We start from the raw sequence: 17,580 nt of genomic DNA, 5'->3' as shown, positions 1-17,580 counted from the left end.
AACTCAGCTACAAATGCAAAACAATAAGCGCTAGCCAAGCAAGGCAAAAAAGTATCATCTTCTTTCGATAATAATTTGTAATGTCATATTGAATTTTCTAGCATTAATTGTTATTCTTGTCAGGCCAAAATTATTATTTAGTTTTATCAAGAATTGATAAATATCGAATTCAACATCGTGGAAATAGCTGCTTAGAACTACGAACTACGTAGTTTGCATTAATCTTTGACGTTTAGTAATGCTTCTTGAATTCTCATTTCTTTCTACGTGGGCCAGAATATCCACAAGACTTTGAAAATTAATTTAAAAAGAATAAAGCGAAAAAATCATGCATACGAATAAAATTTACTAGACTTATTACCATTTTCTTCGTTACCACATGCGTTTGTTTTAGTTTTTTCGTTCGCCATTAGTCAGTGACTGCAGTGCCCCCTATAGTTCGTTGGAGTTGCGAATTGAGCTAAATACACCAGTGCTTCAGGGGCCAGTGCTAAAAACGGCCAGAACTTCAGTAGTGGCCACATCAAAGTTTATATTTGAAAAAATAGGATTCCAGGACTCCCAATGGATTCAAAAGTGCATCAAACATGCAGAAGGTATTACCAACAATACTCTATTTTTTTGCTATTACCTCCTTCATGTTTGAATCCATTGGGAAACCAGAAATCCTATTTTTTTTAAAGTATAAAACTTGAAGTGGCCACTACTGAAGCACTATTAAGCACTGGCCACTACTGATGTGATTACCTTACGTTTGCAGGGTTCGATGTGCATTAGAATTCTGCATAGAATGCAGTAATAAGCAGAAAATTGCAATTTTTGGACTTGCGTGCTTGCGTCTGTCTGGCTCTGAGGTACAGAAATTACTAAGTTATTTTTAAAAATCCTTTATAATTAATTATTTTAAAACTTTTTTTGGTCATCTGTAATCAAATTTATCTTTTACCGGGACGTGAAGTAAACCGGCCAGGACACCGAGATTTTGTCTGAAAACCGGGACGTCTGGCAAGCTTACTCACATGACCCTATAGAATAAAAAACCCGAAATGAGCACAATTAATTGATTTATCACGACTTTATATTGCGTTGACAATTTATAATTGATTCGATCATGTTTTGGTCTCTGATGAAGAATTTACTCTTTTAATTGCAATTACAAAAACATGATCACGAGAGTAAACAAAAGCCCAAAATCTCTCATCTATTTCGATTTTTTTAAAAACAGCTCAACATTGCCCGTAAAAATGTGAGAAAAGATGTGAAGACACGACAAAAAGGTCCCAGTCAGGGGAAAAAGAAAGAATAGTTAATTCTTCATCAGAAAATGCTTTTACAAGCTTAGATTCGGCGCCTCACCCACCGTCGTTAAATCACCAATTAACATTCTTTTTGTAAATTTAGAGTTTTAAGTTGCTGTTACTATTCCGACAGATGGCAGAATCACAAGTCCTAGGTTCAAAATTTTTGATGCTGCCATCTACCCGATGTCCCACCAATTTAAACAACTTTTTGCGAAAGAATATTCATCTGCGTTTTAATAAACAATATCTGACAGTTAAAGTTCAGCAAAGATGAGAACAGGCGAAATTGATTCTTCATGAAATTTCAAATCTTTCGATACTTGGTTTGAAACTCATCTCCCGGCCGTTTCCTGAGAGGCTGACTGGACAGGCAGATAGACAGGTTTCACATATTTTATTAGGCTTGGATATTCATCCCCCCTTTTTTAAATTGATTGTTAGTTTTCTCATTTCTTTTTCTCATTATTTCAGTTGACATTTGAAGAATCAAAAGCTTTAATATCATCTGACCCACAAAGTTTCAAAAATTTTGTCCAAGAAAGGTAAGTAGGAAACAATTTTGCAGCACACTAAGGAACTTTCAAAATAATAATTGAATCAAATAAAACATCACAAATGACTTGAACATTCCGTTGTAAATTTCTGTCTTATAAATTGTTGTGTTTTACTTAGGGTAATATAATTTCAAAATCAAAAAATTTTGATCACGGGTGGTTTAAACTTAACCGTCTGGATCATTATTATGTTTCCCAAATTTTGTTAGTAAAGATTTCTCAAGAAAAGGTTGCACTAACACAAATCAACAGTACCTGAGCAAGTAAAAAACAATTGAACCGTAAAGAGGGAATATGCAAGTTGACAATATTGAGAAAACAATGAGATGGAAGAAATTAGTAACATAGTATTCCTACAAAGTACTTATTGCATCCTGTTATCAATTAAAGTACATAAAATCACCAAAGAAATTTTGAATTCTGTAAAATTGCTCTGTATGCAATTTAATGTGATGAAAGATTTCCCATTCGCATCACAAAAGAAATAATTTCATGAAATCTTGCAAATGTTCAAAAATTAGTAAGTAAATAAAATACATAAATAAACAAGAAGATCCGTCCAAAACTGTACGAGCCTGCTTTCTCGTATACCAACATCAACTTACTAGTATCTAATTAATATTCTATCAATTAGCCACCAAGATTGAAAATTATGTCAATATGTTTTTAACAATTTAAGCTGATTTCTAGAAACAAAATATGCTTCGCTTATCTGATGAAATAGACACTTAAAAAATAAATAAACGAACGAATACAGTAGCACCTTTTAAACAATGCAGCTAATATATTTTTTTCATAAAAACATTCTGTGATCACTTTTAACAATAAAAATGTATATAAAAAAATTAATTTGAATTCCGAAATTTTGAATTTAAATTATGTTTTTCGCAATCACGAACTGCGGCAGAACCCTGCTCAGTGCAGTTATTGTTTCTAGAAACAGTTCCTGTCCCCCCTCCTGGGCGGTTACGTGTGAATAGTTGTGTGTGTGTGTGTGTGCATAGACCTGTGTGTATGCACATAGGCGTATGAGTGTATGTGTGTGAAGGCGTGTGTGTGTATGCGAGTGAAGGCATGAATGTGAATTTGTGAGCGTGCGTGTGTATGTGTGTGAGCGTGCGTGTGTGTAGGACATGAACACCACCACCCAGCAGAAGTGGATTCTGGGGACAGTGCTCAGGAGCAGAGGAGCCTGGTCCAAGCTGAAAAAGGAACCACAACATCAAGGACGGTCAAATGAGAACAATAAGCAATCGTGATTGCTCGAAAAAAAATAAATAAATAAAAAAAATAAAAAGCTTATCAGAATAAATTCATTTTTTATCAAAAAAAAAAAAAAAAAAATCGTTTGTCAAGCTCTTTTTTCCGGGTGAAAATAAAGCACCTCGGGTTAAGGTGAAAAAACAACGTAAATAAAGCACAAATATTCGAGAAAATGCAGCATATAGCTATTTCAAGGCTACAATGGAGCCTCTTCATCAGTGCAAAAAGCTCACCAACACAACCAGAAGTTGCGAGAGAACTGACAAAAAACCAGGTGGACACCGGTATTTATACCAAAGAGAGCCAACCAATAAGAATACAGGAACATGACAACAAACAACCAATCAGCGAACAGCATGTACGCTCCGGGCTCAAGGCAAGGCAAGAGACAACCAATCAGAAGCCAGGAGACAAAAAGAGTGCGAGACACCAAAGAAACAGGAAAAGCAATTATAGAAATTGCTTCCAAATATCATGAAAAAATGGAGTGCTGGAAAAATCATTGACAAGAGAATGAGAATTTTTCCAAATATGGTAAGCTTCCCAGAAATCGAGGTCATAAACCGAAGAACATTTACTAATAATCATTGCAGATGAAAAATCAAAACAGTGACCAGAAGTCCAGCAATGCTGAGCGATGGAAGAACGAGCAAGTTCTTTATGCTTAACATAGTTTTCGTGCTCTTTCAGACGGTGCTTGAGAGCACGTTTAGTCTGTCCAACGTAGCCAAGTCCACACTTGCAGGAGATGCTATAAATGCCCCAGTTGCTATGGCATTCAATGGGGTCCTTTAAGTTTGTAAATTTTATCTTATTAACTGGAGAAAAAGCTGTATCGAAACCAAATTTCTTCAAAATCTTTGCAACTTGATGACTAACTTTTGGATAATAAGGCAAAACAATAGTATACGACGCACTAGAAGCAGAAACCTTTTCAGAATGAGAGGGCTTAATTAACTTATTATAAATTGAATCAATGATGTTAGGAGAATAACCACGATCGGAAGCCACTGCTTTAAGATAAGAAAGCTCAGCATTTAAAGAATTGGAGGAAGAACAGATGTTCAAAGCACGGAACACAAAAGCCTTCAATGAGGCCAACTTTTGGTTTGGAGGATGAGAAGAACATTTGTGAGGAGTTAGTGTAACAGCAAAAGGCTTACGAAACACCGAAGTCATAAATTCATCATTACTTTTAGTAATAAAGACGTCCAAAAATGAAAGAGAACTATCAATTTCCATTTCAATAGTGAATTGGATGCAAGGATCGATAGAATTTAAAGTAGAAAGTAAAAATTCATTATCAACATGGTTTTGGTCAAGCAAAACAAAGCAATCGTCAACGTACCGAACATAGAACGGAAACGTTATGGTTTCAAAAAGTTTAGTCTCAAAATAGTGCATATAAATGTCACTTAAAATAGGACTCAAAGGATTACCCATTGCTAAACCTTCAGACATTCGAAAGTAAGTACCATTGAACACAAAAGTATTCTGTTCAAGACAAACACGAGTAAGTGAAACGAGTTCCTCAATCTCAAAACTAGAAAAATGATGCTCTTGGAGTCTCAATTTAAGACAATCCAATGCCCCAATAACCGGTACATTAGTGAAAAGTGATTTCACGTCAAAAGAAGCCATCGTTAAACCATGAGGCTTAAAATAACGTAACTTCTGAACAAAATGAACAGAATTTCTAACAGTAAAAGAGTTGCTAACCAAAAGAGAAGAGAAGATAGAAACTAAATACTTAGCAAGTTTATATGAAGCAGTACCAATGTTTGAAACAATAGGCCTAAGCGGAATGTCGGGTTTATGGACCTTTGGTAGAGCATAAAATCTGGCACAATGTGCAACAGAAGGAGTTAAAGACCTTTTTGAAGACTCATTGATGATAGGAGAAGATTTCACAACATTTTTAATAAGATTAACCTTATTATAAGGGGCTTCCGATCGTGGATATTCTCCAAACATCATTGATTCAATTTATAATAAGTTAATTAAGCCCTCTCATTCTGAAAAGGTTTCTGCTTCTAGTGCGTCGTATACTATTGTTTTGCCTTATTATCCAAAAGTTAGTCATCAAGTTGCAAAGATTTTGAAGAAATTTGGTTTCGATACAGCTTTTTCTCCAGTTAATAAGATAAAATTTACAAACTTAAAGGACCCCATTGATTGCCATAGCAACTGGGGCATTTATAGCATCTCCTGCAAGTGTGGACTTGGCTACGTTGGACAGACTAAACGTGCTCTCAAGCACCGTCTGAAAGAGCACGAAAACTATGTTAAGCATAAAGAACTTGCTCGTTCTTCCATCGCTCAGCATTGCTGGACTTCTGGTCACTGTTTTGATTTTTCATCTGCAAAGATTATTAGTAAATGTTCTTCGGTTTATGACCTCGATTTCTGGGAAGCTTACCATATTTGGAAAAATTCTCATTCTCTTGTCAATGATTTTTCCAGCACTCCATTTTTTCATGATATTTGGAAGCAATTTCTATAATTGCCTTTCCTGTTTCTTTGGTGTCTCGCACTCTTTTTGTCTCCTGGCTTCTGATTGGTTGTCTCTTGCCTTGCTTTGAGCCCGGAGCGTACATGCTGTTCGCTGATTGGTTGTTTGTTGTCATGTTCCTGTATTCTTATTGGTTGGCTCTCTTTGGTATAAATACCGGTGTCCACCTGGTTTTTTGTCAGTTCTCTCGCAACTTCCGGTTGTGTTGGTGAGCTTTTTGCACTGATGAAGAGGCTCCATTGTAGCCTTGAAATAGCTATATGCTGCATTTTCTCGAATATTTGTGCTTTATTTACGTTGTTTTTTCACCTTAATCAAAGCACCTCGGGTTTTATTTTTCCACTGTTGCCAAAAATATAAATAAATATACTTAAGAAAATAAATTAAAAAATAAAATGTCGAGTTAAATAAATAATTTTCATCATCAAAAAAAAGGGGGGGGGGCAGAGGGAATCATCTGCATAGCTCTATCTGTTGACAGATATAAAATATATGCGTCAACAGATAGGAAACATAAAGGACTTGGAATTTAATTTTATTTCTCGTTGACAAAATAAGATAAATTAATTAAAACTTTAGAAGGAAAATAAAATCAAATATCATCGAGCATTATTTCACCATAAAAATCGGGGCTGCGGAGTCGGAGTTAGGAGTCGAAGGTTTAAAATTCCAAGAGTCAAATTCCAGACAGACCGATACACGTTTTCCCTATCTCAAAACCAACTTTCCTATTTTTAAATTTGCCACATTTTATTAAAATTATTTATTTACTTTTGACTGATTTTTGTTTTTAACAAATTTTTTAAGATGCTTAAAGCCTTCTTTCTTTCTTTTATTTTTACAGGAAAGTAGGCTAAAAATCACGAGACTTTATTTGTAAAGAAAGGAATAATGTTTCTTTTGGGGTACAAGTTACTATTAGTCTATAAAATTCTTTCTATTATTTTGATATTTTCGCTGTTTACTTATATGTATACATTGTTTATTCATTTATTTAGTTTTTGTTAATTTTTAAAGATTTGAGCTGCGATTGAATTAACAAGTATTACAACAGAATTCATCTATATACAGTGGCTCCCAAAAGTGTTCGTACACCTACGACTTTCAATGATATAGAGCCCTATCCATTGGTTCGAATTAATATTTCGGAATACGTATTTAATTATAGGATTTATGATCAATTTTCAACAAAAGGACATAAAATTTTAAAAAAAAATATTGAAACTTAATTTTTTAAAAATCAAAAGCTAAAAAGTGCCGGAAATTTTATCTCAGAAAAGTTTTTGTACACGTTAAAAAATGTCTATATATTATATTGAACAATCTAATTTTTTATTAAGTTATTACAGAGTAGAATATCATGCAGTATCAATAACACCTTTTAAACGTCTGGGAATAGATTTCATTCTTTTTTCTTTCTTTCTTTGCGTAATTTCTGAGTAAGTGTTCAACCACACTTCGAGTCTTATTGTTACTAGCTCTATTTTCGTTTCAAAGCCGTATTTTCGTAATCTAGCCTCCAAATATCTCTAAATATGTTACATTAAGTTCAAATCTGGAGATTGAAGGGGTATTTTCTAAACTTTAGGACAATTTTTGAGGCACTAGACGCAAACGTTGAAAACCGTGTGCTTCTTATCGTTGTCTTGATAAAAATCAAAGTTGTTTCCGATAACCAAATGTTTGGCTAATAGCTTAAAATTGGTTTTAAAAATATTTAAATGAACAGTATGATTCATTATTTCAGCAAAAAATTCCAAACTACCAAGTCCTGGTGCTGATATGCACCCTCACACAAGAACGCCTTCATCGTCCTGATTAACTGGTTCAACTAAGTTCTAAAGATTAAGTTCTTAATTTTTTTCTTCTATTTACAATTATACCAAAATTTAACCAAAAATTTTGAATTCAGTTTTATCTGTAAGTAAGACGTAATTTCAAAAAGTTTTTAGCTTATTTATCATTGATTTTGCGACGAAAAGCGTAAGCTTTCTGTTTTTCGCACGGCCAAGAAAATTTCTGCGGGAAGAAGTCCCATTTAATCCAGCTAATCAGAGAACTTGGTGAACAATTTTATGTGAAAATTAAATGTAAAAATTTTCATTTAACTCTGCAGAAACTTTTACAGCACTCTAATGTGTCTTTTTCGTAATTTTTTTAACTGTAAATCTCCAATCACGTTTTGTCAATTTTGCCGGTTGACCTTTTCTTACCTTGTTTTCGGTCCGATTCTTTTCTTTAAAGCATTTTATCAAGCACTTTACTATAGAATGGAATAAATTAACTAATTTAGAGACATTTTAAACCAATTTACCGCTACTGTGAGGAAAAAATTCTATTTCGAATGGTGTTTGTGTTTTTTTTACGAATACCAGCCATTTTAAAAGTAATAAACACAGAATTAAGGAATAAATAAACAAAAAATTAAAGCCAAATGACTTTTAAGGGTCAACACAATGCAAAAATAATAAAAAAACGACATATTATAATTTTAATCATGAATTTATTCGAAAATATTTGAGTGTACGATGACTTTTGTGGCATATGATTTCTCTGTCTCTTCGTTTTTTGATCCATTTCAAAAAGAAGATCCGTCAATATTTTTAAAAGAATACAGGGTTTTATTTAGAATGACATAGCAATGATGTGAACAAAAATTGGACTTCATATTCGAATTCAGTTTCACGTTATTTTGGTTTTATTAAAAAATTTCAAAGTGTACGAACACTTTTGGGAGCCACTGTATATAAAAATGAATGTTTGTCTGTATGTCATCCATGAACTCAAAAACTACCCGGCAGATTTGGCTGAAACTTTCACCGTTTGTTATTTTTGGTACTGGGAATGTTTATAGACCAGTTCGAAAAAAATCCGATCAATAGTTCCTTTTTTATTCCAATTTAAGTCACAATCCATTGGATAAATACGAATAAAATTATCGGCAGCAGAAATTAATTCGCGTGAAAGATCTCATTGATAAGAAGTTAGCTGTTGCCATTTTTCTTGAGTTTGAACAAATAAATTCTTTCTTTATTGTTTTATGGCTTTTCGTGCAACCGGGGGGATTTAAAACTTTTTCTATTTGATATTTTTAGCGATGATTGATCTTGCAAACTGCGTGAGTACAAAATTTGGGTATAGTCACGGCTTCACTTGATACCTGAACCGATTATTATGAAAATTGCTATATATATGTATGTTTTCACGGAGAAAGTGCATAATATGCTCATTGAAGCCACTCGCCACCAGGTGGCACTGCAGAGTAGCAACTTCTGCCCCGTTCAACCGATTGTCATGAAAATCAGCATAATGATGTATTTTTTTTGTTGGCGTAGCAACGCGCGTCAGGTACAGCTAGTACTAAATACAAGAGATCATTCAAATAAATTTAAAATATTTTCACCTATTTTATACCCGTTTTGAGAGACTAAAATAACTTCTGGCAAACAACATCGCGTTCAAAATTAATTTGAAAAAAGAAAGCTGTAAAAATATCAAACCTGGCAAGAATATTGTAAAATATCCAGCAAATTTTGTAAAAGGAGAAAACAGCATCATTTTCAAACCTCTATTTTCGCAACCGTTAGTCCTAGATGCATACTTCCAGTGGCAAAAACGTTCGAAATTGGATGCAGAGTTAAGATATTGAAAGTTAAAAGCAAAAATAAAAATGAGGCAAAAAATAAGAAAAGGAACTTTTTATACGGGTTGTAGGTCCCCTAACTTATATTTAGGGAAATAATCTCCATTAAAAGATATTACTAACACAAAAAACTTGACATTTGTGCGACCAAAACTCAAGGAGATAATTCGAGTTCAAAGTTTTAAGGAACCATGTTGAAGAGGAGATTGGAATTGATCGAACTTTCAGACGAATGACTGGTTGTCGAAGTCTAAAAACAAAGTAATTTATAATTTTCATTGCTATTCAAAAATAAATGCAAATGTTATGCCATGATACGCAAAAACACACTAAAAAACCTCAACCAATTTGAAAAGCCCCACTTTATGCACACATACAATTTTAAACCTTTGTTATCTGCTATATTTCCCCCAAAAAGTTGTTATTGACGGCGAGTGCAAAGTGGTGTAAGTCAAAAAACGCTGCGTTTCGTATCTCGGTGAATATTGGTCGTACTAATGTCAAACTTTTTGTGTTGGAATTATTTTTTTAATGGAGATTATTTTCCTGAACATAGTAAGGGGACCTAGGGCTCATATAAAAAGTTAAATTTTGTATATTTTTGACTCATTTTTATTTTTGCTTAAAACTTTCAATATCTTAACCCTGCATCTGATTTTGACCATTTTTGTGTCCATTAATGAAACGGTTATACATATACTACTTATGAATTTATTTTGATCCTTTTATGAGATTAACTGTAACTGATATTCACGTTAATGAGCTTGTTCATTCCAGTTAATATCGATCTTACACTGCGGCATTTTAGTCTTTTGCTTTAGAACAAAGGAAAGCAAGCAATCAAACAGAGATTTTTTAAACATTTCTTGTTAAGGTTTGTAGAAACGGAGTTTTATACGTTACATTACATTTCATTCCAGGATCCTCCTTGTGGTTTAATCGGTTACATGAGGCCCTGAAGATAGCCCCCCCCCCCACCTTTTTTTTATCTATACCAGGAGTAGAGCAACCCCTGATTCAGCGCCACCAGAAGCACTGATTTGGAAAGGGATTGCAGAATACTTTGTTTCCACAACACATTTAACGTGCCCTGGTGCCCATTAACGAGCTCGGAGGATCTTCGAACTCTGGCATCTAACCCGGGGTCATTCAGGCATGAGTCCAACGCTTTACCGATTAGAACAACATTGCCCGAATTTTATGCATGGAATCTTGTTGGCATTTCAGTCAAACCAGAAAACCCGCCAGATATACAACCCAAATTCAAAAAAATAGAATACTTTTCCCTTTTTGGAAATAAGTTTATTCTAACCAAATATAAGGGCAAATTAGGTATTTAAATGAACGTGCCACCTTTCTTAGACCTTAAAGTGTATATCCCTTTCAAATATACTTAATTAAAAGTAATCTTAGACAGAATAATTCAAAAGTTCATAGTGATGAGAGTTACAGTGAGTTAAAAATATAAGAATATTCAAATTAAACGGGGGAAAACATTCTTAAAAAAAGCAATATCAATACTTGAATGCGTCAATTTTTGCTGGATTCAATGCTTTAATCCTTTCACACACAAATTCTGCCACCTATTTATATTCATCGCTTCTGGCATTCCGTTTCCATTCCCTCTTCAATGCTGTGATGAGTTCAATTTTGTTGGCGGGCACTCGGTCTTGATCCGCTTTCTTTAGATTGACGAAACCACAAATTATTGATCGTTTTGATATCGGTAGAATTGCTCAACCAGTTTAATACTGAAATTCCTCTTTCTGTTTAAAATCTACGAGTTGGTTTAGAGCTGTGACCTGGAGTAGAATCTTGCTGAAAGAGAAATTGTGTCACTGAATATGTCACTGCTGTACCTCAGATGAAGTATCATGCAGTATTAGTGATAAACAGCAGAAGTCACACATTGTTTTATTTTAAGATCATACACTCGCCCAATTCCAGCAACACTCATGTACCCACACACCATAAAGGATGTCTCAAATTTGAGAGAACATCTTACCCAAGATTTCTCATACGCGTTACTTTTTAAACGCTAAACCCGAACACCTTTTTTGTTCACAGATATTTCAAAAAAAAAAAAAAAAAAATTCAACACTGATTATAATACTTTTCCAATGTTGTTGCCCCTGTATGAGCTTTTTCTTTGCTCCAGGAGAGTCGTGCACGTTTCTGCTTCATGTTTATCTTCGGTCTTACTTGGTAGATCTGCAATTACAACTACGGTTTACGCAACCATCTAAGTGTAGTTGGCGTGGACAAAAAATATGAACTCTTTCCAACCTTTATGGACGTAAGAAGCATTTTTCAACGATTACTTTAGACGATTTACTTTAATTTGGGTTCATCTCAGCCAGTTGTTAGAATTTTTCTGCCTTATTTACTTTGGTAACTTTTTAGTTGGTCAATCCTTCTATATTTTTTTGAAATCTTACATACCGCAGGTTGTAAAACATTCATTTGAATTGAGTTGGATTGTTTTTTCCTAACTTTAAGCAATGATACAACACGTAACTTCATTTTTTTCCCCCTATTTATCACCTTGACTACCCATTTTGAGCAATAAAAGGCTTTTAAAATGGATTAAAATTATCCAGGTGCCAAGATTTATGCTTGTGACAAACTATCGGTTAACAGGTATTCAAATATTTTCGCGGCTTCTTTAAAATTTACATTGAATTTGTAGATTATTCTAATTTTTTGACCCATATAAAAAATTAATACAATTTTCCAACGAGTTAATGATCCATAAGTTGTTAAAATAATGTCTACAAAGTTGTTGGAATCGATTTACACATTCATGAATAATGCTTTGTGTTATTTTTGATTTGCACGCATTTATTTTTCTCGACTCAGGGATAAGTTTTGTTCAAACAGTTCAGATATTAAACGAGGGAAAACATTCTTAAAAAAAGCAATATCAATACTTGAATGCGTCAATTTTTGCTGGATTCAATGCTTTAATCCTTTCACACACAAATTCTGCCACCTATTTATATTCATCGCTTCTGGCATTCCGTTTCCATTCCCTCTTCAATGCTGTGATGAGTTCAATTTTGTTGGCGGGCACTCGGTCTTGATCCGCTTTCTTTAGATTTGACGAAACCACAAATTATTGATCGTTTTGATATCGGTAGAATTGCTTGACCAGTTTAATACTGAAATTCCTCTTTCTGTTTAAAATCTACGAGTTGGTTTAGAGCTGTGACCTGGAGTGGAATCTTGCTGAAAGAGAAATTGTGTCACTGAATATGTCACTGCTGTACCTCAGATGAAGTATCATCATGCAGTATTAGTGATAAACAACAGAAATCACACATTGTTTTATTTTAAGGTCATACAATCGCCCAATTCCAGCAACACTCATGTACCCACACACCATAAAGGATGTCTCAAATTTGAGAGAACATCTTACCCAAGATTTCTCATACGCGTTACTTTTTAAACGCTAAACCCGAACACCTTTTTTGTTCACAGATATTTCAAAAAAAAAAAAAAAAAAAAAATTCAACACTGATTATAATACTTTTCCAATGTTGTTGCCCCTGTATGAGCTTTTTCTTTGCTCCAGGAGAGTCGTGCACGTTTCTGCTTCATGTTTATCTTCGGTCTTACTTGGTAGATCTGCAATTACAACTACGGTTTACGCAACCATCTAAGTGTAGTTGGCGTGGACACGATAAATATGAACTCTTTCCAACCTTTATGGACGTAAGAAGCATTTTTCAACGATTATTTTAGACGATTTACTTTAATTTGAGTTCATCTCAGCCAGTTGTTAGAATTTTTCTACCTTATTTACTTCGGTAACTTTTTAGTTGGTCAATCCTATATTTTTTTGAAATCTTACATACCGCAGGTTGTAAAACGTTCATTTGAATTGAGTTGGATTGTTTTTTCCTAACTTTAAGCAATGATACAACACGTAACTTTATTTTTTCCCCTATTTATCACCTTGACTACCCATTTTGAGCAATAAAAGGCTTTTAAAATGGATTAAAATTATCCAGGTGCCAAGATTTATGCTTGTGACAAACTATCGGTTAACAGGTATTCAAATATTTTCGCGGCTTCTTTAAAATTTACATTGAATTTGTAGATTATTCTAATTTTTTGACCCATATAAAAAATTAATACAATTTTCCAACGGGTTAATGATCCATAAGTTGTTAAAATAATGTCTACAAAGTTGTTGGAATCGATTTACACATTCATGAATAATGCTTTGTGTTACTTTTGATTTGCACGCGTTTATTTTTCTCGACTCAGGGATAAGTTTTGTTCAAACAGTTCAGATATTCTATTATTTTGAAATTGGGTTGTAGTACGATCGGAATTGAATTCGTTCAACTTGAATTCTGCCAATTTTCATTTTCTACTGGATTTAAGGCGCAAACAATAAACAATATTTCGTATTTTTTCAGTCTGAGAAGACAAATATCGGCCATCAATTTCTTGTCAGATAATGGGATGTTTTTCTGGGACTACGGAAATGCATTTCTCTTAGAATCTCATAGAGCGGGTAAGTGAATTTGCCTTCTCATAAAATTGCAGTATGATAAACTTCAAATTCTCATCATAATCAATCAATCAATCAATCAATCATAACGCGGTTTCAGTAATTCACGAGTATACACTCCTTCTTTTAGTTTTGTGCAGTGCACAAAACTGGAAGAAGGTTGTATTGAGCGACGAAATGCATTCTATTGTGCAGGAGTTTCGACCAAGATTTGTGAAACGAAATGATGGAGAACAGGATAACCCATCAGGTAACAACATCTTATTCAAACAGCTAATCAACCTCAGAAACAGATGTTTTGAAGTTATTATCTTCCTGAAGACCTGGCAGTCTGAAGGGATAATGAATTCTAAAAAATACATTTTTATAATCGAAAGAAAAATGTTGCCTGCAATGCAAACGTTCGCTGGCGATGTAGATTATCTTTCAACAAGATCTTGCTCCATGCCATACTTCTAAGCAGTTTTTCTTTTTCAAGAACATAAATGAACGGTGTTGGATTGACCTAGTTACTCTGATGTAAATCTCGTCGAAAATTTTTGGAGCATTGTAAATTTATGTGTGTGTAAAATGAACTGCAAAACAAAGAAAACAATAATTGAGAATGTCATGAAATTTTGGCTTGGTGATGATGAGATCAAAAATTTATGTTTTAATTTAGTAAAATCAATGAAAAACCATGTTCAGGTTCTCCTTCGTGCTAGAGGAGGATATATTCGTATTAGATTGTTATACTGTGAATGTATTTTTGAGCTTGTCCCAATAGGGAAGTTTTCGATTTTTCAATTTTATTTTTATATGATAGAGTAGCATGTATGAATACCATAGGTGAAAAAAAATTTTGCGATACGATAAGTAGTTTTTTTTAAATTAATTTTTAAAGCTCAAGCGTTTGTGACGTCAAATGGCACAGGAAGTGACGTCATGCGCTCTTCCGCCGCGGGAGAAGTCGAAGGACGGGCAGTTGACTTCGAAGACGAAACGTAAGGCTTACCTCCTCGCATTAAAACTCCTCGCGTTTCTGGAACATTAAACCTCTCATCTTCTCGAAAATATTCGAATACCATCATTAATGTTACTTGAGGAAGATTATTAGATTGTGTTTTAACGAATCCGGCCCCCATAGTGTGTTCAAAAGGATAATTGAATTTCTAAAAAATAAAAATATTAGCGCGCTCAAAATGTCCGTGGCGAAAACAAGGGATCTTCGGCGGAAGGCTGCTCATTAGTTCCCCGTGACGTAAGCTCGTTACGTTTCAGAAAAGCGCACTTTTGCGCGTCGATTTTTAAAAATTCATTAAAAATCAGTCACGGTGTTTTAAAATTCGGCGATGGTGAATTTTTTAGTTTTGAGGGTCAACTAACAATATCCAATAGTCAAAATATGAACATTTAATAGGTTGCAACTTCCCTATTAATTTTCACTGTTCTGCATATCCATGACTCGTCGTTTTCTTTAATATATGCTGCACGTTTGCACAATTCTTTTGATTAGAATATGATGCCTTTTTAGTTGTTCAGACATTGTAAAAGAAATAGCAAGGTTCAAGGTAATCAAATTCTTAATTTTCACTTTTTTACAGGAGCAAATGTTGGCGCAAGGCAGGAAGGTGGACGCTTGGTGTTCCGTTACCCATCCTATGTACAGCACATCATGGGGTATGCATATTGTTTTGCTAATTTAATACAATTCTTTCCACGTCAGATTTTGAAATTCACATAATCATCATCACAGAGAAAGAATACAACTAGAGCGCACGATACACTGTTAAAAAAATTTCCTGAAAATAACGGAGAAAGTACCGGCAGCAAAGTTGCCGTAAATATTACGTTTCCGTTCAATGACTTTCCGTGATTTAACAGAAGTTCCATTTCTTATTTCTCCGTAGTTGTAGTTTTCCGTTTATAAATTTCTCGTGACTGAACGAAAATTCCATTTCTTATTTTTCCGTTCATTTACGATCTTTCTGTGTTTTAACAGAATTTACGTTCCTTATTTTTTCATTGCGATATTTTTTCCATTTCTCACTTTCCCGTATTTATATAAAAAGATTTTATTTTAAAAAAATATTTAAAAAGATATGTCAAGTATTGACTTTTCGTTTCATTAAAAATTTAGTTCTTTAAAATGATATATAATACAGATATAGTTAACTGTTCTAAAAATATTACTTTTTTTTTATTTGCATTTGTTACTCAAAGATTTTTTAAATTAACATCTGGAGAGAGAACTTACCTAACATACCAAGCATCCATTTGCTGACCAAAACTTTTTATATCAACTTCAGATGAGTCAAATTAATCAAATAGTACTAGCAGAAAAATTGATGGATTTGAATAGGACACCAATTATCCCTGCTGATACTGTTCGATATTCCCTTCGTCGTACATTGTCTGGGGTGGCATGGAAAAACATACATGAAAAATATGATATTTTTATTTGCAGAATATGTCAAATAAAATGCTATTAAAAGCAGGTTGACGTTATCATATAATAATATACCTGATAGAGAGTACCGCATATCTATTGTGTTTAAAAACAGAATCATTGACATGCACGTGAAGAATTTTTGGTTCAGATGCTACATTCCCCCCCCCCCCCCCAATGATATCCAAATTTTTCACTCATTGGAATCGCAACGTAGATTTTTAGTACATAATCATTATTACTTAAGCATATATCAATCAGTTCGTTTTACCCGAACTGTTTTTCGAAGAAACTTGCAATAATCTCAAATAAGTTGTTGGATAAGATCTTAATAAATTAAATTAAGTACTTATTGTAGCCAAAACTTTCATTGTATATATTAAAGATCAACAATACACCTTTATTTAGAGATTTAAAATAGTTACTTTCAGTATTCCAAACTGTGAAGCGAATCCCCCCCCCCAAAAAAAGAGTGATTTTTCCTATGTTGCTCGCACACCACGATAATCTCCGGTATAGATACGAAATGGCATTTAGTGTATTAACTTTCAAGAATGCGTAAGAGCAATAAAAAATAACTCTATAATAGTTGTATAAATTCTAAATAAACTATCATCGGAATTCTATCAAATGCATATTAACAAGGAAAATACATTTGTATTAACATGTACAAAGATATTCAACAACACTTACATATGACCAGCGGTGCTAAATGCATCTGGATACAGCTAATCCAATAGGCTTTATTTTAAATTGATAACACGAGGTCCTTAAACTATTATCACTGCTAGAGCACACAATATGATTAACGAATAGAATTGTTCAAAGTATTGAGCAAAATATTAAAACCACAAAAATATTCTAATACTGACTCGGTAAAACCCACATCAAACCACCAGGGCGATCAAAACACATCTGCCAGTCTAAAAATGGCGCGAACATTTTTCCAAACCTACAAAGTTCAAATGCTTATAAACAATTTCGACATACGAGTATATTACTCTCCAGACATGAAATAGCAAGCTATGCATTTTGTCTACAGCATCTGAGTTGTTATTCTAAATATGCTTTCAATTAGCAGAATGTAACAGTGCGATTAATAAGCACTATCAATAAGTGATGTTTATCATGACTTGAAGACTAATCGGAGCAAAGTACAGCACAGCGGCAACCCTAGAAATGGAAAAATTCCGTTTTCGTCGGGATGTTTACGTTTTTGTAAGGAAAAAATACATTTTGAAGCATTACGGAACTATTCTGTTAAAATCAGTCAGAAAACTACCTGAATTTTCAGGTTTTTTTTAACAGTGTAGGCATGGGCGGATTTATGGGGGGGCAGAGGGGGGCAGTGCCCTCC

General features: G+C 33.9%; 1 protein-coding gene across 1 annotated transcript in view; it reads left to right on the top strand.

The window, feature by feature from the left end:
* LOC129219667 (urocanate hydratase-like) overlaps positions 1-17,580 on the top strand; it is a 66,708-nt gene that overhangs the window by 33,115 nt on the left and 16,013 nt on the right. The window contains exons 11-13 of the mRNA XM_054853943.1: positions 1,773-1,843; positions 13,701-13,798; positions 15,379-15,454. Coding sequence (XP_054709918.1) covers positions 1,773-1,843; positions 13,701-13,798; positions 15,379-15,454 — 245 coding nt within the window. The remainder of the gene's footprint in view (positions 1-1,772; positions 1,844-13,700; positions 13,799-15,378; positions 15,455-17,580) is intronic.

Source organism: Uloborus diversus, chromosome 4, assembly GCF_026930045.1.
Source record: "Uloborus diversus isolate 005 chromosome 4, Udiv.v.3.1, whole genome shotgun sequence".
Taxonomy (NCBI): domain Eukaryota; kingdom Metazoa; phylum Arthropoda; class Arachnida; order Araneae; family Uloboridae; genus Uloborus; species Uloborus diversus.
This window is presented reverse-complemented; position numbering and strand designations above follow the sequence as displayed.